Source organism: Cavia porcellus, unplaced genomic scaffold (assembly GCF_034190915.1).
Source record: "Cavia porcellus strain 051 isolate PalLab524CR breed Dunkin Hartley unplaced genomic scaffold, mCavPor4.1 scaffold_8, whole genome shotgun sequence".
Classification (NCBI taxonomy): domain Eukaryota; kingdom Metazoa; phylum Chordata; class Mammalia; order Rodentia; family Caviidae; genus Cavia; species Cavia porcellus.
Genome location: NW_026947491.1, coordinates 36,019,143 through 36,043,970, shown reverse-complemented (window position 1 = coordinate 36,043,970; position 24,828 = coordinate 36,019,143). Strand labels below are relative to the sequence as shown.

The 24,828-nt window shown below is 33.6% G+C and overlaps 1 protein-coding gene across 2 annotated transcripts in view; it reads left to right on the top strand.

Moving 5' to 3' along the window:
- Positions 1-24,828, top strand: part of Nell2 (neural EGFL like 2) — a 360,145-nt gene that overhangs the window by 246,072 nt on the left and 89,245 nt on the right. For both annotated transcript variants that reach the window (XM_003476087.5, XM_063254597.1), the window contains exons 14-15: positions 20,741-20,863; positions 23,607-23,702. In XM_003476087.5, coding sequence (XP_003476135.2) covers positions 20,741-20,863; positions 23,607-23,702 — 219 coding nt within the window. The remainder of the gene's footprint in view (positions 1-20,740; positions 20,864-23,606; positions 23,703-24,828) is intronic.

Sequence of the window (24,828 nt, the reverse complement as noted above, 5' to 3'; positions counted from 1 at the left end):
GAAAAAAATTACCATTTCCCTGCACAAAGTTAGATTAAAATAGAATATATGCATAATACTCAAATGACACTTAGTAATAATGCCCATTTATATTTGAGCTCTAATTTTTAAAAGTTTATTTATTAAAATACTACTCAAAATACATAGGAAGAAATTTTGATTGGATTGACAAGAAACTCAGTTCTGAATTTCATAAAGCATTCACCAGGGAGACTACATTGTCAGCAACAGTAATTACAGCAGGTAATTGTGTCATTTACCCTGTTACAGACCACTGAATGTGATGAGCATGGGACATACCAGCTGTCATACCTTGTTAGCTTTCACATTCTGGGATTTGCAAAATCACATTAGGGTTTGCTCTTGGTGAATGGAAGAAAAACAAAAATAACCAAGATTTAAATCTAGACTCATACCTTTTACCATACACTAAACTAAAAGTGAAATGGATCAAAATTTAGATATTAAAACAGAAGCATTAAATCTGCTGGAAAATAAAATAGGTAGAATTCTTGGAGAAATTGGTGCAGGCAAAGACTTCATAAACAAAATCTCAACCACACAGGAAATATCACAAAGAATTAACACCTGGGAACTCTTACTAAAAAGCTTTTCCATGGGCTGGGGATTTAGCTCAGCGGCATAAGCGCCTGCCTTGCAATCAGGCAGTCGTGAGTTTGATTCCTGGTACCGATAAAAACAAAAAAGACCAAAAAAAAAAAAAAAAAAAAAAAAAAGAGAGAGAGAGAGAACACACAGTATAAGGTAAACATTTTTCCAGCTGTTGCTCAGGTAAAGGACTAATATTTAGAATATATAAAAAATTTAAAAACCCAGGCCCTTTCAAATTTAAAGACCCAATCCAAACATGGAAATGAGCAGATATTTCTGTGATGGAAAAGTAGAAATGGCAAATAAATATATGAAAAATGTTCAGAATTTCTGGTCGCTTGAGAGATACAAATTCCATCTCACTCATTCGAATGATTATTATCAAGACATCAACCAGTATAAAATGCTGGTGTTGCAAGGAACCTTTCTCCATTCTTGGTGGGAGTGCAGACTGGTGCAACAACTGTGGAAATCGGTGTGGAGATTCTTCACAAAGCTATTATAGGTCCCATTCCGTCCAGATATTCTCCTTCTTGGTATTTTCCCAAAAGATACAGAGTAGTATTCTAGTGTGTGTGTAAATACTATATTTTTTCTATTTGTTCATGGATGAGGATTACATCATTTTCAAGATTTAGGTCTTATAAACTGTACTGATAGATGCATTTATTTGTGAATGGATCACCATAATATGATGACTTTTAACACTTTCAGGAAAATGCCTAGAAAGAGAAAAGCTGGGTTTAATAGAATTTCTATTTTTAGCTTTTTGAAGAATCTTCATAGTAATTTCCAGTGTTGTTGTCCTATTTATATTCTCATTACAATATAGAAGTCTTTCTTTTTCCCTGCAGGCTTGTTAGCTTTTAAGATTTGTTTTCTCTAGTATTTTTTGTAAGTTTAGTTTTATTTCTTTTAACATTTTTATTTTTCATTGTACAAGTAGAATTGAAGCCTTCTTGGTCATGATCTTTTTAATATTTGTTTCTGCATTGTTTGCCATTATCATATTGATGGTTTTTGCATCTGTCCTCATTAGAGAGATTGGGCAGCTATACTCAGTTTTTTGTTTATTCTTATTTGTTTGTTTTTGTATCTTTGAAATTCATGCAGTTTGCAGTCATCTTGAAGAGTGGTTATATGCACCTGTCACAGCTTGGTTCTACACCCTTCCCCTTGCCTCCTCTTCCCTCCCTCCTCCTTCAATTTCCCTACCCCCATTATTTACTCTTGCTGATATTATTCATCTTAGCTCATTTTATAGCATATAAAATTTTATTAATTGAGGTTATTAGGTTCTTGTACATGGCAAAAAAATCCTGAATAATTCAACAACAATGAACCAGTAATAAATAGCTTACCAAATTAGAAAATCCCAATACCTGATGAAATTTATTGTCAAATTCTGCACAGAGTTCAGGAAAGTTCTAATACCAATATTCCTCAAACTGTTTAATGAAATCAAGGGGGAAGAAAGTAATTCCAACATAGTCATTGGATGTTAGTGTTACCCTATGTTCAAAATCAAACAAGGCCAAAAACTTAAGACATCAGACTAAAGATACATGCATACCAATGTTTACAGTAGCACAGCTCAGAACAGCTAAATCCTGAAAACAGCATGTATAGCTGTCTAAAGATGATTGAACAAAAATATATGGTAACCATACATAATGGCATACTATTCTGCTACAAAAAATGACAGATTGAGATATTTGTAGGAAAATGGAGTCACCTGGAAAATATAAGGTTGAGCAAATAAACGAGACGCACAAACATCACTCCATTTATTTGGAATTCTCCAAGTTTTTGGCATATACATTTGTGAATTTGCTAATAGTGTTTTAGACTTTGGCAGCACCTCTTGTGATTTTACATTATTTATTTCTAATTGTACTGATTTGCATCTTTTCTTTCCTGTTTTTTGTAAAATTGACTACAGTTTTGTCCATTTTATTTATTCTTCCAAAGAACTACCTATTCTATTCATTGGTTCCCTGAAATTTTTTAATGTAAATTTTATTGATTTCTGCTGATTGTAATAATTTCATTCTGTTAGCTCTATATTTAGATTGTTCTTATTTTTCTAAGACCTTACACCATTAGATTTTTAAATTGGGCTTATCTTAGTTTTTTGTTTGTTTAGCATTCATTATTGGCATTCATAGCTATACACTTCTCTCTTAGTGCTGCTTTCATTGCGTCCCATAAGTTCTGTTATACTGTACTGACATCATTTATGAACACTTATTTCTTCAGTGGCCCACTGTTTATTCAAGAGTGTGTCGTTAATTTTCATGCATTTTCATAGTTTCTGTGGCTCCTTTTGCATCAGTTTCTAGTTTCATTCTACTGTGATATGATCATGTGTGTGGTAAAATTTTAATTCTTCTTCATTTACTTAAGCATACGCTATTGGCTGTGTGGTCTACTTTGGAGAAAGTTTTGTGTGCAGCCAAAATATATGTGTGTTATGTTGCTGCTAGGTGAACTACTCTATACCCATCTATCAAATTTATTTGTTTGAAGGTTTGGTTCAACTCTATTTTTTATTAATTTTTTTAGAGTTCATTTAACTATTTGTGATAGTACATTACTGAATTTTTGCATGTCATTGTACTAATATTTATCTCATAGATGCAGAGCCTGCTAGGTTGGCAGTCTGACACCCATAGTGAGCAGGGTCATCCTCATACATTGCAGCAGAGGATGGGATGAACGTCAATTACTTCTGAATGTCCTTTTACCTTAGATAATTTAGAATTGCTGAAAAAGGAGATAAAAAATGCCAACCATTTGGGCTGTCAAGCTTGAATATTTCAACTTCATTTGGAAAAGATTTTGAGGTATGACAGTATGCTGCTTATTTCATTAATTGGGAATAATGAATACTTTTCTAAACACTATTATTCTCTAACATAGTTGGATGAAAACAGAAAGAAAACCGCTCAGGAATATGCAGCCAAGTAGACCTGAAAAAAAGCCCTCTGTTGCAAGAATTCAGCGTTTTAGGAGCTTTTTTAAAATAACAATTTAGATTTCTCTTTTGCTAGAACTAATATGTCATACCAGACTAGTTGATGTTTTTTTATGCAAATAATCATGCAGCAATACACATGAAAGGAGCACTAAATTTCAGTGAGATACTCTGCCAAAATCTCAGGATATAGCAGGTAGGGCAGTGATACTATTTCTGACATGGGGAGCATGGGCTTTTCTCTTGAAAGTGCATTTAAATACCAGATGATTATGCTGTGTTTACTTAGATATATAGGAGTGACTGGAATGTTGGCTGATGTCTTATATGGCAGGGCTAACTCTTCTTTCACCAATCTTTGATATGTTAATTGTGGTATAAAATAAAATGTCTACCTTGTAATCAGGAAATTCATAACCTAAAAGTAAAGATTATAAGGCAGACAAAGGCAATCCAGAGTGATCTATATTATAATAGAGAAAAGTGTAACAGGCTTAGAAAACAACATAGGCAAAGGAGTTGAGTTGGTAAAGTTCACAGAGAAAGAGAAGGAGAGTACAAATGAAGAAAACTTTCATATATCCATAATAAATCACTGACATCAATAGTATGTTCTAATAATCACTTATTCATATTCATATATATATATATATATATATATATATGGTTTACTTTTTCTCTTTTAGATAATTCTGTTGATCAACCATTTCAAATGATAATTTCATCATTATATTTTCCAAAATCTTATTAAGCATAGTCATGTAACCTTCAAAGTAATCATTTTGAAAATTTATTGATGAGACACTCTGAACAGTGGTGCACTCAACATCATAAGACAAGTGCTACTAGACACAAAAGACCAGATAAATATAAGTATAGTTATAGTGGGGAATCTCAATGTTCCACTATCATTAATTGATCAACTAAACTCAAAATTGACGAAGAAATATCAGAATGGAATCGAACCTCAAAAAATAGCCTAAGGGGCTGGGGATTTAGCTCAGCGGCATAAGCGCCTGCCTTGCAAGCAGGCAGTCTTGAGTTCGATCCCTGGTACCGATAAAAAAGAAAAAGACAAAAAAAAAAAAAAAAATAGCCTAAACAATTCAACAGAGTGTTGCACCTAATAGCACCAACGTACTTATTTTTTTCAACAGCTGTGGAACTTTCTTCAAAATACTCTATATACTAGCCAGTGGATCAACCTTAAGTGAATGTAAAGGAGTTAAAATTATGCCATATATATTGTCAGATTGTAGCCCAGTGAAACTAGCTGTCAAAAACAAAAGAAAACAGAAATTATGCAAATGAATAGAAACTAAACAGTACATTCAAATAAAAAATGAATTGCAAAAGAAATTGAAGAAGAAATAAATCAGTTTCTAGAGCTAACTGATGGTGTCAGTACAACGTGCCAGAAATTATGGGATATAGTGTAAATGCACAAGTGTATGTCTGGGAATGTTCATATGACAAAAGAGAATGAGTCCATGTTATGTTTGATATATTGTGTTAACTTGAGAAGCTTACAAGTTTAACTAACAGACTTAGCAGGGAGCCAGGGTTCTTGCTGTGTAAACACCCTCATCCTGTGCAAGAGGATGGCAAGGAGAGTGCTATACCCTCTCAGGAGGGACAGTAGGCTATATGCAATATAGAAGAGAAGAGGCTTGTTCTCCTCGCTTCTGCTCTTGTTGCTTTGCTGTCTTCTGCTGTCTTGAAGTGTTGCCTTGGTGCCATGCCACTCTGCTTTGTAGCCAGCTACTTATGGACTGAAACAAACTATGAGATAACTAAACCTTTCCTTCCTTAATTTTAGATGTCAGGTATTTTGTCCCAGCAACAAAAGAAATGTAACCGAGACAGCCCAAATAGCCTAACCATTAACCTCAGGATGCTAGTAAAGCAAGAATAATAATAAAAAGAATAATAATAACTCAAACCTAGTACAAAACGATCAGAGCCAAATCAATAAAATTGAGTCAAATAGAATCTCTAATCCTAGCTTTTGAGGACTCTCCACACTGATTTCCACAGTGTTGGCACCAGCCTACATTCCCACCAACAATGGAGAAGAGTTCCTTTTACCCCACAGTCCCGCCAGCATTTGTTATTCATTGACATCTTGATCTTGGCCTTTTTTTCTGGGGTGAGATGGAACCTCAGTGTTTTTAAATTTACATTTCCTGAGTGACCATTGATGTTGAACATTTTTTCATATAGTTATTTCCCATTTGTATTTCTTCATCTGACAAGCGTGTATTCATCTAAAATGTCCATTTTTAGAGTGGAGCCTTGAATTATTTACCCAGAAGAATGAAAAACATCATACCACAGTGATATATGTGCACCCATGTTTATAGCAACACAATATGTAATAGCCAAATCTTGGACCAACCCCAGTATCCATCAATCAAGGGATGGATAAAAAGATAAGGTATTTTCATACAATGGAGTACTACTCAGTTATAAAGAAAGAATGCTTTGAGACTTTTATAAGTAAATGGACATGACTTGAGACCATACTCATAAGTGAAATAAATCAAACTCACACGTGTAAATACCATATTGTCTTCCTAGTGTAAGAAACTGAAAAAGTATGTACAATCCAAAAATCTACAATAAATACTGTGTAAGGGTAAGAATCTCCTCAAAGAAGAAAAGTAACTGGGATGGGGGAAAAGAGGAAATAAGAAAGGGAAAATGAAAAGGAAAAAGACATAAATTTTTGCATATATATATATATATATATATATATGTATATATGATCCCTAAAATGACTATACTACTAATTATATTAGTTACTGGAAAAGAGCAGTTAATACTCATATGATTAGATCAATTTTACATGTCTATATCTGTTAATCAAAGCAACCCTTTTGAAGATAACAATATGCAATATTACAGCCATTGTCAAATTTCTATCTTGTTTTAATAAATGGTTTTTGGAAAACTGTCTATGCACATGTGGAAGATTGACTCTAGACTCATAATCTTCATCATATACTAAACCAAAATTAAAATAGATCAAAGAACTAAATGTTAAAGCAGAAACATTTAACTTGCTGGAAGATACATTAGGTAAAAGTGTTAAACTTAATAGGCAAGGATTTTCTGAGCAGAACTCTGGTTGTACAGGAAATAGTACAAAGAATCCACAAATTAGGCCATATCAAATTAAAAAGCTTTTGCACAGCAAAAGTAACAGCCAACAGGATGAAAAAAAACCTACAGAATTTGGAAAAATTTTGCCAGATATTCCTCACACAGTGGACTATTTAGAGTACAAAAAAGTAAAATACATTAGTCCTCTCAAAAATAAAAGACCCAATCAAAAAATAGGAAGGCGTCTCTGTTTATCAGAAGAAGATTGGATAAAGAAAATATCCATCCGCAGAACATGTTGACCAAGAAAGTGTAGTTTATAAAGAAAGATAAACCTGAGTCATTTGTAGGCAAATGGATGTACCTTGAGAACTTAATTTTAAGTATATCAAATGTTGATAACTTGTCAGGTATGACAGCAAGAATTGTGGATTCAAAGATCAATTATAAAAATTTCCTGCTTCACAGAATGTACTGAAGGGAAGAAACAGCTAAGAGAGTTAACAGTTCCTGAAAACATGATAAGAGCTGGTTTAGCACTCCCTCCCGAGGCACTGCTTGTGCCAGGGTTATTCTCAGTGCTTTCATTTCACTGCAGTTGTATTGCTTAAGAGATCAGGGCACTGAACTTCTCCAAGGTGATTCTCACAATTGATGACGAATATACCTAGCTACAATCCCTAACTTGTAGTTCTGTACTCCGAAAGATATTTTTAAAAATTGTCTTGGTAGATAAATTTGACCCAGTATACGGCTGTTTCTCATCTCTTTCCCACTTGTATTATTTTTACTATAGAAATAGTTGTTTAATAAACATTGCACACATCATGCTGGGGATTTTACTTCTGTGCTATCAGTAGGCTCAATTTATAGAGAGGAAACTGCTTAGGGAGATTAAATAGTTTGGCAAAGACTTCACATCTAGTAAAAAGCAAAGCCAGAATTTGAACTGAGAGGTTAGTCCCTTTCCTTAACTACTGTAGGCTCTGGCTTTCAAATATTACAGTGAATTGAACACCAGGCTCTCTGGGTTCTATGGGACTCATTTAAATTATACTAAAAGTTTCAAGAAAGATTTCTGAAGGAGGCATTGTTGATCTGTGATGAAGGTGAACAGAGAGACAAAAGTGGAAAAGGGCCTTTTTACAGGGCAGAGAATAGCATTAGTGAAGGCAAAAAACCAAAAACCAAAAACTCCATTTTTTTAAATATACAGAATCCAACTTTTATGCTCTTTGACCTTTTATAGCCATAAAATGATTTATCAATAAAATGATGTGATAGGTAGATTAATTATGATTTGATGAGAGCAAGGGATTGCACCCAAAGACTCTTTTGAATATGAAAGGCCTTGATAACTGGTAAAACAATAGACTATTACAAAACACAGAGAGATGAAGAGAGAATTGGGAGGAGCCCAGGGGAGAGATCAGATGTGTGCGAAGAGTCATTTTGATATGGTCTGAAGATGGTTCAAGATGACAGTGTTCTCATCAGGAGGCAATATTTAGCATCCAGTTAGCATCTGCAAAGCAGTGGGAATGAGGTTAGGGATGGAAATAAGAAATGTTAAGGATTGTCATTTTTTGGTCCCTGGGGTGTGGTGATTTGAGAGGAACGGATCAAAAAGTTCATGATGACTACATGATTCTGACTTGGGAGAAAGAAAGGCTTAAGCATAAGTTTAGTTACAGTTTACCTGTGAGTGGGAAATTGGAATGTATTTTCTCCTAAGGGCCCAGATGTTTTCCTGTGAAGTTGTTGCTGGAGTCATATGCTTGCAGTGAGGGGAAGGAGATGGACCAAGCATTTGAAAAGAAAGCAAAAGATATACAGGACTGCCACCTTAGAATACCATGAGCACTCTGCATTATTTGTGAATCTCTGAATATTTTGTAAGTTAGATTGAGAAACATTTCATACTGATTCATGGACTCCTTAACAGATATTCATTTGAGACCATTTTGTGCCAATCATTATGTCGGATATTGAGGTGACTGATAAATTAGACCCAAGGGTTTATCATCAAGATGGTGGCTTAACAGACAGCTTTTGAGTAGAGATTATTTACTCAGTTTATAGGTGCCATCTCAGTTTTCTAATAGGATCTTTATTTTATACTTTGACTTCCTAATTTTCTTCCTTGCCCTAAAAACAAAATAAAAGAAACACAACAAGAATAGCAAAATCCTAAAGAAAAAAATTTCCTTTATTTCTATTTATCTCAAAGCCATTTCCCAAGTCACTCATTTGGAACCTGAGATACCTAATGCCTTTTCTTCTCCTAGCCCACATATTGACTCACTTTGATTCTATATCTAAATGTGTGCTTCTTGGTCTATCATTTTTTCTATTTGACTTTAGAGCCTGTGTTTAGCACAGTTTAATTCGACAGAATCATAGGAATTACAATGTATAACATGCATAAGGTATAATTCCTGACTTAATGAAATTTCAGTCTTATGGTGTTGGTGCTACTTTCCTAACCATTATTTCTATGTCCTAGAGTATTTTCTTACGTTTCATATATACACTATGCACATAGTGCCTGGCATGTAATAGAGACTCTTATTTATTTTCTACCTCTGTTATGACTATTTTTGTCTCTTCTCCTTCTCCTCCTCTCCCCTTTCTTATTTTCCTCCTCCTCTCCTCCTCCTCCTCCTTCTTCCCCCCTTTCCTCTTCCTCCCTCCCTTGTTTTCTTCCCCCTTTTTCCTCCTTCTCCTTGTCATCATCTTCCTCCCACTCTTCTTCCTCTCCTTGTCTTTTGACTTCTCTTCTTCCTCTTCATCCGCCTCTACTTTTCCTTCTCCCTTTCTTCCTCTTTTTCCTCCCTCTCATCTTCTTAGTGTCCTACAGATTTCTATTAGAATGCTGATGAATAATTTGATTCAAAGGGGGAATAGAAGGAAGAAAGATGGAAGAGATAGAAGAATGCTATCTTTGTATCAGGGAAACTCATTTAGTCAAGGAAGTTATTTTCTCTTCATCTACATTAGCTTTTAGATTAATTTTATACATTTTATCATGCCACTTTTTCTTCTGTAGATGGAAGTGACTTTTTATTATTCTATAAACTACCAGATAATGTCATGTTGTTTCTAGTCATGGCAACACTATTCTTTACTGCTCCCTTTCAATCATCACCCTCTGCCAGCTCACGCATTTGATGGCCCTCTCATCCCACCAGCTTTTGTCTGCTGTACCGTTATCCTCTCCACATACCATGCTTTTTCCTGTGGTCACACTTTTCAGTTAAGCAACCCCTCTCCAGCTTTGAATACCTGTTTGGCTTGTTTCTCACAAAATGCTTTCCATGACCCTTCAGTCAGTCCTCTTCTCTGAGTCCTTTAAACCATATAAAACTTTTGTTTATAGATTTGAGTTTTTAAAAACAATGGAAGGTGATTCCTGGTGATTCCTGATTTTGTCACTTCCTACCTATATGATTTTGGACAAGGTATGTTATTGTTCTAAGAAATCTCTCTATTCCCATTTGTGAGTGAAGAATAATAATAGTGCCTACCTGAAAGGCTTTTTTGAAGACTGAGAGAATAACAGATATAGAAAACTTACCACAGTGATTTACAGTATACATTAAGGACTAAAAAATTAGGGTTATTAGTTATGATTTTTATTTTCTCTTACAGTGCTAAACAATTTCTACAGCATTTAACAACCTTCTAACAGTTTAAAAGTTCCTTGAGCCCATGAGCCTCAGATCATGCACCTTTCAGAACACTATAATCATGTTACAGAAGCTACAGAAACATGTTGAGAGAACAGATGTAAATTATTTGGCTGATAGCTGCAAGACTTTTGTTGCCCTAGAGTATGTTTAGACAAAGATTATTTTATGAAATACAAAATGAAACAAAACAACTTTTTGCCATAAAGTTAGAATTAGGATTACTCTGTGAAATTATTGAAGGGTAGGGAGGAAGTTTGAGTGTGTTCTGGTTAAGATTCTGATCAAATGAGAATCAGGAAAAGGCAAGAAGGAAATAAACCAAGCACGTCAGAGGGAGGAAATCTGAACAAATTCCTACTTGCCAAGCAAACAAGAATAACAAGAAGTCAGTATTGAATTGGTATGGTCAGTGAACAGGAAACTTGAATAGAAAATAAAACAAAAAATTACTTGGCATTAGAGTTTGAGAGGATTTGCTGCTGATGTGGGCATTAAACAAGTTGAAAGTCTGATTTCTTGCAGTTACTTTAAAAGCAGATTTTGATTAAAATGGTATTGAATTAAAAAATTTTTCCTGCAATGCAAAAGTAGTAAATAAGATACTCATAAGAAACAAATACCTTTTCATTAGTAGTACAGCAAGCATTTTTCCTTTAATGTCACCATTGAGAGTAATTACATTTTGGAAAGGGAAAAATATCCAAAATAAATATGATTTTAGATAAGTTTATAGATAAGTTTATGAGGAGTAAAAATGTATGTATAGAAGATGTAGGTTTTTGATAATGAATAAAAGTGTAAAAAGTAGGACACTGTACCTAAGAAAGCCAAAAGAAAATTTCTCCTTAATATAGTTAAGTAATAATTAACTCATGTGTATTATTTGCTAGGATTTTTATAATTATCACTGATGTTTATTAATTATGAAAGCTCTCCAATATAGGTTTTGACTTCCTCATTTTAGTCACAGAATAATTGACTAGCTTACTCAGGCTCATGTAACTGGGACAAAATGACATCTAAAATCAAACCTGTATGGGAAGCACAATGTGGACCAAATCACACTGCCTCCTGCTATTGCTCATTAAAATAGTACATAATTTTCTCATTTTCTTCTCACTGTGTCCTTCAAAATTAAATATATCTTAAACAGACTGGTTGATTGAGGACATTTAAAATCATATAATTTTATAAAAATATCCTCAAGAATCAGTAATCATTAGGACACAAATGTTTTGATTTTACAAATTTGTATTATTGGTGGTGAACACTGTCTTCATATACAGACTGCTAAATATCTGTGAAAACAAGGACAAAAAGAAGAGAGGAATGATTTCCAGTTCCTTTTTGTAGACTAAAAAATATTTAGAATTGTTGAATTTTAACGTAAGACATTCTTTAAACTTGGTACTCATTTTGAAGAGATATGCAACAGGAAAATTAAGAGAGTTCTAAGAAGCTGTGAGCAAGTTCACAGACTGAGTTTGATGGATTACAGATAACATGTTTTTCATGAATTCTTAAAATTGTCGCCAGTCATTTTAGAACACAAAAGAAGTCTCAGGATAGCAGATCCATGGGCTGCGATTCTGATGCTTTTCACAGGCCAGTGCAGATAACAAAGTATTTACTTTGGGAGAGTCACATCTGAGTAATAATACAGATGAGCTTCGGCAAAATCCATTCATACTTCAAGGCAAAAATCTGACCTACAGAAATGTAAGAGGAAAGTGGTTAAGCAGCTATGCATTTTTAAAGTAAACTATCCCTCTAAATGTGTACTTCAGTGCTGTTATTAAGTTCCTCTACAGACACGTACCCTTCTGTGCAATTCCCTGCTCCAAGTTTTATTTGGCCTTAAGTCTAAGGAAAATTGTTCTCGTTTCTAATAATTGGAGACAGTTAAAACAAAGGTAGTTTCTCTATATCTAGGGCCATGTCATGCCACAACCAAATAGTATATTTATTCATACGAAGTTTGTAATCCAGGAAAGAGGTCAGAAAAGATGAAGCAGCTTTTGTATATTATTTTAGCTACTGTTTCCCTAGTATTTCCAGATTTAGGCAGAATAGTAAATGAGACAGTGTACATGCAGGGCACTATATTTTAGTGGCTAAAGAAGTCCATCACAAGAAAGTTTCTCTGAAGACAGTGAGCAAGCCGTGGCATTACACTATGTTCTGTTAGCAGAAGAACAGAATCTGGAGTATAAATGTGCCAGCCACAGGATCAGAGGTGCTGATGGGCATGTCACATGCAGTTAATTGGGAGTAGTGGGCAGGGAATGTTGCCATCACAACACTGCCCTCAGACATTAGCAGCATTTGTTTGCCAAACTGGGTTAATTTTGAGTTTGAAGATTAATTTTTATTAGCTTGTGTTTACAGTACATGATGAACACTTTCATCCAGGGGGATTTGTACGTATACATGACACATCTCAAATTTTTTATCCCTTTTCTCTTTTCTCCCTCCAGATGTTATTTTCCTTCCCACTTATAAAAGCTTTGTTTCCATTTTTTCTTCAATTCTTATTGCCTTCAAATCGTTTTCCCCTTTCTTCTTCCCCATCCCCCATCTCTTCTTGTTTCCCATCTGAACAAATTCTTCCTACTTCCTAATATCCATCCTCTGTTTTGCCCATTGTTTATACTTTTGATTTCTCACAGGAGAGAAACAATATAATATTTAAACTTGTGTTTAAATGCCACTTGTATTCTCACATGGCCTGAGATATTACCGTGCAGGAGGTTTTTAGTTTGATGCGGTCTCATTTATTTATTCTTTGTAATACTTCCAAAAAAGTTTTGTTCATGAAGTCTTTTCTTATGTCTCCAAGTCTTTTAACTGATGTATGTTCCAGAAGATTGTTTCTGTTTCAATATTTAGATTTTTGATCCATTTCTATTTTAATTCAGTTGATGGTGAGAGGTATGGGTCCAGTTTTAGTCTTCAGCATGTGGAAAGTCAGTTTCCCCAGCACCATTTATTAAAGAGATTCTTATTTTCCAGTGAAGATGTCTGGCCCCTCTGTCAAAGATAAGGTAGTTGAGTGTGTTTGGAGTTAGTTCTGCATTATCTGTTCTGGTACTTCATTTGATACTTCTTGATCCTCAAGCCTGTTTTTTTTTTTTTCCTTATTTCCTCTCAATTGACACTATTTTTATACTGTAGCTTTACAGTGTGATTTGATGACCAGGATTGCAATATCTCCTGTCTTCTCCTTGTTTTAGAATTCTTTTTGATATTCTAGGTTTCTTATGTTCCATATGAATTTTAGGATTATTTTATTTAGCTGTTTTAGGAATACTATCAGTGTTTTAATTGGCATTGCATTAAATCTGAATGACAATTTCAGAATTATGGCCATTTTCACTCTACAAGTAGGTCCACAAATTTATGAATATTTGAGTTGCAAACTTTCACAGATGTGAATTGACCTCAGATTAGAACATTAAAACGTGATCAAATTGTGGAAGTGGTTCATCTGTCTAGCAAACATTCACAGTTGTGCCCCTGTGTGCTTACTGTAAGTGTGATAGTGTATGGTAGTATGGTGCTGAATCAGAGCTGAGGGTGTCTGGAAGCAAGAGGAAAAGTTTTACATCACATATTGTGTCAAAGGTGTGTAAGACTCACTTTATTGTGCTTCTGAATGAATCCAACTTAAGAACATTCTCCATGAATTGAACTTTCATAGGTTAGTGACTTACTGTGTTGGTTCTGCTTATTCAAGAACGGGATCTTCTCATTTGCAGACATCCTCGTTGATCTCCTTTCTCAGGTACTATAGTTTCCATTAACCTTGGTTAGGTTAATTCCTAATTCATTTTTCTTGATGTTGCCATGAGTAGTGTTATTCCCCTGATTTCTCTCTTGGTGAGTTTGTTATTGATGTGTAGGAACACTATTGATTTTTAAGTATTGATTTTGAATCCTGATATATTACTGAATTTTTATTGTTATCTTGTTTGTCTCTTCCTAGGATATCCTTAAGAATTTTTTGGTGTGCTGATTTGGTGATCATGAATTTCTTTAGGGGTTCCTTATTATGGAAGTATCTTATTTTTTATCAATTTTGAAAAATAATTTTTTGCAATTTGTCAATCTGGTTTGGAAGTTGTTTTCTTTCACAGTTTGAAACACTTCACTTCAAGCTCTCCTTGACTTTAAAGTTTGTGTTAAGAAGTCTGGTGTAGTTCTGATGGTTTTTCCTTTATAGACAATTTTCTTCTCTCCAAAAGCTTTTAAGATTCTGTTCTTGTATTGAATTTCTGGAACCTTAACTGTTTAAGTATCTCTCATTAGTTGATCACCAACCACAGCCTTGTCTTCTAGGTCTGATATTCAGTCTTCACTTTGGTCAGTGCTGCTATATATACTTTCGATAAAGTTTGTTACCTCCTAGAATTCTGTTAGATACTGTTTTATGAACTTCAGTTCTTTTCTCTATTTGAGCATTAATTTTTTATATCTTTTTTAGTTCCTCTATTTTTGTATCAGTATCTTCTAGTTCCTCTATTTTTGTATCAGTATCTTATCTGGACTCATTAATCATTTGTTTTCCTCAGATCATTATCTCTTTAATTATCTGTATAATTATCTCTGAGTTCATTAAGAGCCTTATTCACCTGTTTGTTACCTCTATTGCTACTATTTCAGTTATGATGTTTATGTGGCTTTTAATAGTATCCTTAATGCCTCCTAGATTTGTTTTGGGAGAGTTTGGAGTTTGGGGGGCATTTTGATTCTGTGCTTTCTCATTTTCTAATTTTTTAATTGTTTTATTTATGTTTTCTGTGTTTAATCTTGCAAATTGATTATGGTAGGTGGCTTTAATGCTAATAGCAAGACCTCTTTAAGTAATGACTACTTTTCAAAGATATCCACTAGGCATAGGTGGTTATTGGCTGTTAGATCTGTCCCATGACCCAATTACTTCTTATTAGAACAGGAAGGTGGCAGCTTGCTTGGCCCAGTACCTGGTTCTTTTGTGACAGACTATAGTATTTTTTATGACCTCCAAACAGTCTAGAGATTGGCATACAGAGAAGACTAACTGATAGCAGCAAATATGTCACGTTGGGTAAAGTAGTAAAATCAACAACAACAATAGTATCAAACACAGACTGAACAATGACAGACCATAATAACTAACACTGTACCACCTTTAACCACAGAAACAAGATCTATGACAAACAAGAGATTATATGAAGAGATATTTAAGTTGGAGAAATTAATGCTTTGATCTGGTTACTTTGTTCTGTAGAAATTGGAACTTGATCATATTTGGTAGTTCATTAAAAAACAACTTCTTTTAATCATGTGAAAACAAGAAAGCATTTAAGTATGAATATAAAGCTAACTCACTCATTTGCCATGTAAAGGTCTGTGACTCTAATATTGAACAAGGTCCGAATAATAGCAAACACCATAGTGAATAATAACTTGCTAACTACGAAGCAACAGAAGATTGAGCAAACAATGTAAAGAGATGAAACTGTGTAAACATTAAAACTTATGGTTAATTACAAAGAATATTAGGATAAAAAATAGGTTGGAGTAGTGGAAAATGTAAGCCTTAAATCCATCAAGCAACTCTAAGCTTAGTGCTCAATCCAGTATTTTGGTGTTATGTTGTGATTCACAGCTTTTAACACTTTCTAGTTCTGTGATCTTGAACAAATTATTTATTTATTTGGCTCTCCAAGCAAAATTTAATTTTCTGTAAATTTGTGAAAATGTTTCCTAATTAATATAAAGGTTGAATGAGATAACGTATGTTACAAAGTATGTGTATGTAGTAATCATTGAATCATTGCTATGTTATTATACTTCGTTCAGGTTCTCAAAGATTTTTAAGAGCTATGGTATTCTAAAAACAGAAATAAAAAGTACACCAATGATATTTATTTTTGACTCATGCCTTCTTCCATCCTAAAACGTGTGAAAATTGTCCATGCCAAATACTTCATTCCACATAAAATCGTTCTTGGATTCCCACGTGACCCTAATAGAAATTACTTTTTCCTCCCTCATTCTCTTACAATCTTCTGTACATAGAAGTTTATTTCTTTACTTTATTAGTATTCATAATGAATCATAAATCTTGTCTTACATCTCCAACTAAACTTGGAGTTTAGTACTCTGAAGGGTGCCTATTTTTGTTTATAATCATCTTGTGCCAAGAAGACCCTAAAATAAAATAAACTTTGAAGAAATGTATTTAATTCAACATAAGTGTGGTGATAGTTAACAGATAATTATTCATGTGCATTTTGGCAGTAGGTGCACTTTGTATCACATTGAAGTTCTTGAATAAAATGGGGCTAAATTGTCTTGTACATCAGTGTTAGAATCAAGATGACCAAAGCTATGCGAATTTCGGAAGGGACTGTTTTTGCCTCTCAGCACATTTTTTTTCTGGGAACAACTCATTATTAATACTAAATTTAAAGCTTAAATTAATGCCATTCATCATTATTAAGACTGATGACATTTTTAGTGTGTACTCTGAAAATGATTGGGATACATTAAACTATCAATTTTAGGAGTTAATCAGTGAAAAAAGTAGTATCATTGTTATAAATAACATCTCCATTTGGGGGAATACAAGTGTGTATATTACTTTTTTATACCTTGTGGAGGAATTTTACCATATTAAACTTTGTTGGCATAAAATCAATTTTGTGTTATATGTATAGATGCAGAAAAAAATAAATTATGGCACATAGAACACATCTTTACCAACTATCTCTTTAAAATTTGGATTCTATGTAAAATATAGTGTGAAGACACACTGAAATTTCTTCTGTTTAGTGCTACTGAGTAATGATGTTTTCTTTCTATATGTTTACTTTTCTCCATTTCATTTAAATTTCAGACTTATTCAGTGAATTAGTAAATTTTGATCAAAATAGCAATTTGCTAATATTTTAATGAAGAAGTGTTAGAAAAGTGGATTTGGGTTATCACATGACTTGAACTATAAAATATTCATTGAAGATTTGAAAATAGCATTAGCTCACATGGATTGGATGATCAGAACATCAGATCCAAATATCTGTCTTTCAGTATATGTTAAATAAACTTTAGAATTCATTTACTAGTGCATTCTGGACTGCTCTTCTCAAACATTGGACCATGATATTGATTTAAGTTTTATCTTAGAATTATTCCTTCTTTATTTTATTTAATTTTACCTATTATGTGTTGAAAATGTTAAATAAGTAATCAGGTATGTGTGAGTCTGAGAAATGGTAAGGCATTAATATTTGATCAAAAATGGATATGAAGCAGCAATAGTTATTTACTGAAATAACAAAATGCTGTCTTATTGCTTCATTTGCATTCCATTTGTGAAGGGCTATCAAATCAAACTTAATTTTCTGTTAGACATAGGAATTTTTGAAAAATTTTCCAAAGGTCATAGTTTAATTTTAGTAGTTACTATGCATGCCATTATAACCAACTTAAGTATTGTGAAATTTAAAGTTGATAATATAAAGAAATTACTATTTTCTGTTTTCATAGTATGTCCTAGTATCTTAAGTTTTTTAAATACTCAAAGTCAAATCAAACACTAGTCTAGTGAAATCAGTGCAAAAAATAGCTCAGATCTTCAAAACTACTTCACTATTTACCATCTAGTTTATAATTTTACGAGTTTGGGTTGGCTTTAGTGTTGGCAGAATCAGTTCGTACCATTGGTTTACTTATTCATTCAATCATTCATTCAAGAAATATTTTTGAATACTGAAATGAAATACAGAGAACACCCAAAATTCTTGTCTAAAAGTTTACAATCCCAAGTTGAGGCTTGAAAATATAAACTAAGAAGAAGTGGAAAATTATGGTATAGTAGAATTGTAGAGTCTGGTATATGGTACTGGGAAAAAACATGATGGCCTAACTTTGTAGGAGGAGTAAGAGACTCAGGTATTTTCACAAAATGCATGGTCTTTTAGTATAATTTTAAAAGATGGTGAGAGTTTTCCAGTAGAACACAAATTGAAGAACATTTCAGGCACAGCAAGCAGAATAAATAAAGGCAGAAGTACATTTCAAAGCCTACAAACTGTCTCCACAGTTTGTATATTCACTCATTTAAATAGCCACAAGGGTAAATGATGACAGATAAAATCAGATCTTAGGTTGAGTAATTATTTAACTTTCATCGAACATTATCATACTGAGTGCTAAACCAAATCTTGTTAGGCCATTCTAACCAGTGAGTACAGTCTAAATAAGAAGACAATCAAGGCACCAATGAGTAGATAGCATCTAGTCAATCAGCAGCTGTCTTTAAAGCACCTATAGCTGTCGATATGGAGATTTATAGAATAACTGCAGCATTCTCAATTGTATTAGGAAGAAAATGGGCAGCAAGCACAAACTTTAGAGTATAGATTTATTTTGCTCCAGGCGTCAGAATCCAAAGGCAAGAGGATACCTATCCTTGTGGCTCTGACATTTTGTGGCTCCAGCTATAGTTGTACCTAGGAGGCCCAGGTTTAATCTAGTCATTTCTAAGCTACCAACAGTAAGCAGGAATTTATTTAAAAAAAAAAAAGACTCTGAAATATTGATACTAGAGAGTAAGGTGGCATTTTGTATACTTTTGAGTAAATCATCCAGGAATTTTGAAAACAAGATGTTCATTAATAAAATTCTAAAACCTTAGTGATTAAATATCTTCTTTCTACTAACTTATTAAAATGAACTCTAAGAATTTTAATACAGGGAATGATTAAAACCGTCATGACTCTGCATCCTTATAGCATGAGACAAAAAATATCATAATGGAATGTTATTCTTTATTTTTTAAAAATGAAACACAGGGTATTCTATTTCACTTGTTGTAGTAATTTCTTTTAGTCAAATCTTGTCTGTTGCCAAGAGCAATTTTTTTGTCTTTTTCATTTTTATTGGTACCAGGGATCGAACTTAATGACCACACACTTGCAAGGAAGGCGCTTATGCCACTGAGCTAAATCCTCAGCCCCTAGAGCAATTTTTTTTAAAGCTACACTGATATATTACCATTATAATATCATAAATACAGTGTTTTAAAATGAAAAGGAAATATTTCTGTGTTTTCATGATTTACATAATACAGAGTTAATGACTCAATCAATATATCTTTAAAATGTACATTTAATTTTTGGCCCCTAAGAAATTTATATCAAAAAACAAGTAATAACCAGTGTCACTCACTATAGTGATTTTAGGTACCTAAAGTGTTTCCTTACATGCTTTGTTTCCTATTCATCTTGACCTTGATGTTAGTTTTGTTTTCTTCCTCAAAACTTACTGAATTTAATTTTTAGATTTGCATTTTTGACAGACACTGAATTCTAAAGTTATCTATGATTATTTTTATAAACTTGGCAAGTGACAAAAACTGAGTTACTTTATCTTTAAACTAGTGATAGTAATACTAGGTTTGCCTCTGTCATACAGTGCTGAAAGGATCAAATAATTCAGTAGTTTCCAAACATGATATATGTAGTCAAAAGAAGTATAGTATTAGTTGTACATTTAGTTGTACATTAATTGTACATTTTTGCATTTGGTTTTGCATATGTTACAAAACCAAGTTTCTCTTATTTCATTGATGTCTGACACATTCTTTGCAGCGGTAAGGAACTTGCTAAGGGGGTCAAATATTCCTCAACAGCTTGCATCAGTATATTTATATCTGGAAGTATGGAACAGTTGTTGATGGAGGCACCTAACTATGAGAACTTCAGTTCCATTATGCTGTAGATCATGACTCATGCAGCCAAACAGTTCCTCCTCCTTCTATTACCCTTTACATTTTACAGGGAAGAGTAAGGTGGCAGACTCATTTTGGAAGAATAAATCCCTGTGTATTAAGAGATTCATGTCAGAAGAATAGCTTGCCAGAGACTATACAGGTGACTTTAGAATATACTTCTGAGTTGGGCCTGGTGCAATCCCAAGGATCGGTTTGCGGCCAGCCTGGGCTACATAATGAGTTCAAGGTCAGCATGAACTGTGTCGTGAGACTGTCTCAAATAACCAAATATATATATATATATATATATATATATATATATATATACTTCTTAGAATCAATCCCTATTTATTTGCTTCTACCACTGATGTGCCTTTTCTTCAAATTCCTTTGTGTTTAGTGTTTCTGGAAATATAAATTGCATGTAGTTTTGAAAAATATAGAGTACTTCAAAATCTGCAGTCTTCTTTAGTTTATAATTTACATATGACTGTGACTGAAAGAATTACCATGTAATAACTAAGGTACTAGTACATTTAAAAATATTTCACCTTTAAAAAAATATTCTTAACAAAGTTATATTCTTTATTTCAGAGCATGATGAGTGTGCTACAAACCAGCACAGTTGTGATGAAAACGCTTTATGCTTCAACACTGTGGGAGGACATAACTGTGTATGCAAGCCTGGCTACACAGGGAATGGAACCACATGCAGAGGTAGGGTGTTTCAATGCCGACTCCTCTTCCATTATGTATAACACAATCTATGTCTCTATTCCTTATCATCACTGATCTGTACCTTAGAGACACCTTGCACAGTTGCTAAGAGCCTTAAAATCTGGCTCATACCAAACAGTTCTGCTCCTTTGTCTCTGTTGATATCAGCCACAGAGGTTTTCATATCTCTCTTCATAAAACCACATCGATGAGACCATTCTGAGCATTTTTGTCCAGAACTGCTCTATTCTTAGCATTTGCAATTTCCACATTTTATACTCTAACTCCTTTGTTCCTTCTACAACCTCTGATCTTCTTCAAGATCTTCTTTTTTTGAAACTTTTATTCTATCTACTTTACCTATATCCAAGTTTCAAACATTTCCATCTGAGCCTAATCATTAACAAACAATGTCAGCTATTTGTCTTCCAGCATCATCAACTCCTTTTATACTACTATCATCCACTGTGAAATATCTCCATTTTGGGTCATTCAAACGGTTTTTATTCTGCACATTTTGTCATGAGCTGTTGAGAACTATTGTAAAAGATTAACTAACCATGTATATGGTATTTGTAGAAGTTATAGTTCTTCACTTTAGCTGACTTGTCAGTGCCAGTGGGTCATTATTTTAGTTCAGATTTTCATTTTCATCAATGACTATTTCAATTAGTTCTCCACCATCTATTAAGTCACATTTGCACATTATTCTTTTTCTCTTCATTAGATGAGGTAAGAGGACTAGCAGTCCATTTTGGAAAGTCCAACAAATCCCACAGGATAACATTAATATGCCTTATTATGTCATATGATTTACCTAATTTAGGCATTTTGAACTGTAAATAGTCCCATTCTTCAAATATATTGTTTCATTTGTTTTAAGTTTACTGTAATCAAATTACTATGTTACTTTCTATACGAGAGATAGGAAAGACAAAGGAATAATTAGTAATGCAATAGTCCATGCAGTGCTCTACAGTTGTACACTGAAGTGAGATTTCAGTGGACCAGCAGATTACTCTGGTTTCCAAACCCATGGACCCATAGTTGTATTGTAGATCACATGAAGAAGGCTTTCTAAGTTGGAAAACTATGCAAATAGTTCGTTTCAGTAGCCCAGTTTTTATTAGGTCTTTTATTTAGGATATTTTTTGAGTTCTTTATACACTCTAGATATTTGTCTGTTTTCCATATTCTGTAGTTTGTTTCTGCACTTCGTTGGTTATTTCCTTTACTGTGCAGAAGGTTTTTAATTTTATGTGATCCCATATGTTAATTATTGATGTTATTTCTTATTCAAAAAAGAGCTATTGAAATTATGGAGCATGCATAGGCAGGTAATTGTTATATTTGAAAAAAGGAGAACTTTTAAGAATCTGTGTAATGTTTTTGAGTGTTTAGACAGTAGCTTCCCAGAACAAAGTCTAGTTCCTGGGTGTATCTGCTTTGAACAGGAGTAGTCAAGATGTGAGCACTGAATCTTTGATTTCTGTGCTGCAACAATAAGCTGCAAACCTTCTAAATTACTCCAAGAAAACTTGATTTGGAAGATCCATTCTTTATTATTTATGAGGTTTAAATTTTCACTTTATTTTCAGATAGTCACTGAACGAAGTATACTTCTTGTATAACATGAAAACAGACTTAAAACCTAGGATCAACAGAGCCACATAGCGTCTTTGGATACATCCTTTAATTCAACACCACAAGTACAGGTTTCTGCATTTCACTACTCTAAGTACATCTGTCTAACTAGAGAAAATACATGCAAGAAAACTTTTGCTCTGCCGCCTGGAACATCTAGCTGGTCTAGTGTAGTTATGTCAGATCTTGTCATTAAGAAGCAACTCCTGAACTTTACAGAGCCAAAGAGTAAGTGGAGAGAAGTGGAAAGAAAAGTTTATAAGGAGCTTCGTATTACTCATCTTGTTTTTATCTTCTCTGATTTTTCTCATCTGTCATATTTTCTGATTTATGGTGCTTCTTCTTTGAAGGCAGCACATACTAAAAAAAGCACCCTTGCAGTGGTTCAAACTTGAGCTCTTGTTCCTACTCACAGAAAAACTTTTCTTCTCATCTCCAAAATCACTTTAATGCATCAGGCACTGCAGTAGCTTTGCCTTTGATCCTACATCCTGACCTGTCTTTAGCAGAAGAATGTCAGGCTTTCCCTGAAGACCACTCTGGGAAATGCTTCTGATTGTTGATACTTCTGAGCCACCAGGACTGGCTGAGGACTTTTTGAAGGGTGGGTCATTTCTCTAATGTTTTTAAACTTTTCCCAGTATGTAGAATGGTGAAAGTTTCATGGCATTCAATTGTTTCCTGTTTCACAGTCTCATTTTCTAGATTATAGTTTGTTCTGTCTGAGATAGTTGTCATTTTTAGGTTTGTTTTCAAGTTGGATTGCTACAATGAGATACAATCTGAATTTTACTGCATTTTTCATTGTATAAGATTATTGGTTTTTGTTAAAAGAAATTTCATTATCTTATTTTACAGATGAAATATTCCTTTAACATTGGAAACAATAATGCTTTACTAATTGTGTTCATGTTTTGTGTATATATTGAAAATATAACATTACTGCGACTTTACAATAGGTTTTACAATCTGATGTGTTCATCTTCATGGAATGAATAAAAGTTGTATGGGGGGTTATTTAACTATTTACTTCTAAAACTCTGAAATCATGTATCTGACTTATTTTATCTGACTTATTCATATATCTGAATTATTTTAGCATTTTGCAAAGATGGCTGTAGAAATGGAGGTGCCTGTATTGCAGCTAATTTGTGTGCCTGCCCACAAGGCTTCACTGGACCCAGCTGTGAAACGGGTAAGAATATCATTTCATCTTCTAGAAAATGAATTTTTATGGAAATGCATAAAGTAATCCATGAGGAAAGTAATGTTTCAAGTGGGGTCTCAAAGCATGGAGCTATTAATAAGGGAATGCTAAGAGGGGGGAGGTGGATTGTTTCAGTGATGCATATTCACTAGGTGATTTCCCAAAGTCAATCTGAGGAGGTTTGCAGCTATTATAACTAGACATATACTGAGATTTTTCAAGACAATGTGTAGGATAGCCCCAAATTTCATGACTACAATTTTTAGTGCCCATTAGGAGCTCTTTTTTCTGAAATCTATGAATAGAATTTAAGCTTATGACCATATCTGTTCCTAGGATATGCCACTACCTGAATCCATATTGAGAATTTTCAGTAATTTATTATTGTGTATTTAGAAAATAAAGTTTTTTTATGTATATCTCATCCAAACCCATTATGAACTTATGCTTTCTGATGGATGTTAATACTAGAAATTTTAAAATTACTTTTAAAATAATACACAGTCTGAATATAGGTATAACACCAAAGTAACATATTATGTCAAGTGAGAAACATACCTTAGGGACAAAAAACTGTTTTGAATATTAGATCCTAATTAAAATCATATCAGTGATAGTTTTGTTTGCTATTGTTTAAGTAGCTCCAGTAGTAAATGACCTTAGAGTCTGGTTATTGTGCCTGAGACAAAGGTTCTGCTAGTAGTGATGGTGGTTATCATTGCCATACTGCTTTCCATAAATCCCAGTGTCATAGCTGTAGTTCATGTGCTTCATCTGTTCCACTTGCTGTCAACTGGTTACTAAACCAGTTTTTACTAAATGTTTTTACTAAAAACGTTGATCAGAATATGAGGCAGAAGATGCTCTGCCCCCTTTGGGAAATAAAATTTTACTGAATAGACACTGCCACTATGCAAAGAAAGAGTCTCACAATGGGTCTGCATCACGAGATCATCTCTTTTTATAAGTACCTCTAAATAATGTTTTTCAAAATTCAGTGATTGACTTCCTATCTTTAATACTAATACATAGAAGTATTGTAATATTTATTTATTTGCTGTATTCAGCATTGAACTTGGGACATTCACACTGAGCTACATCCCCAACCCTTTTT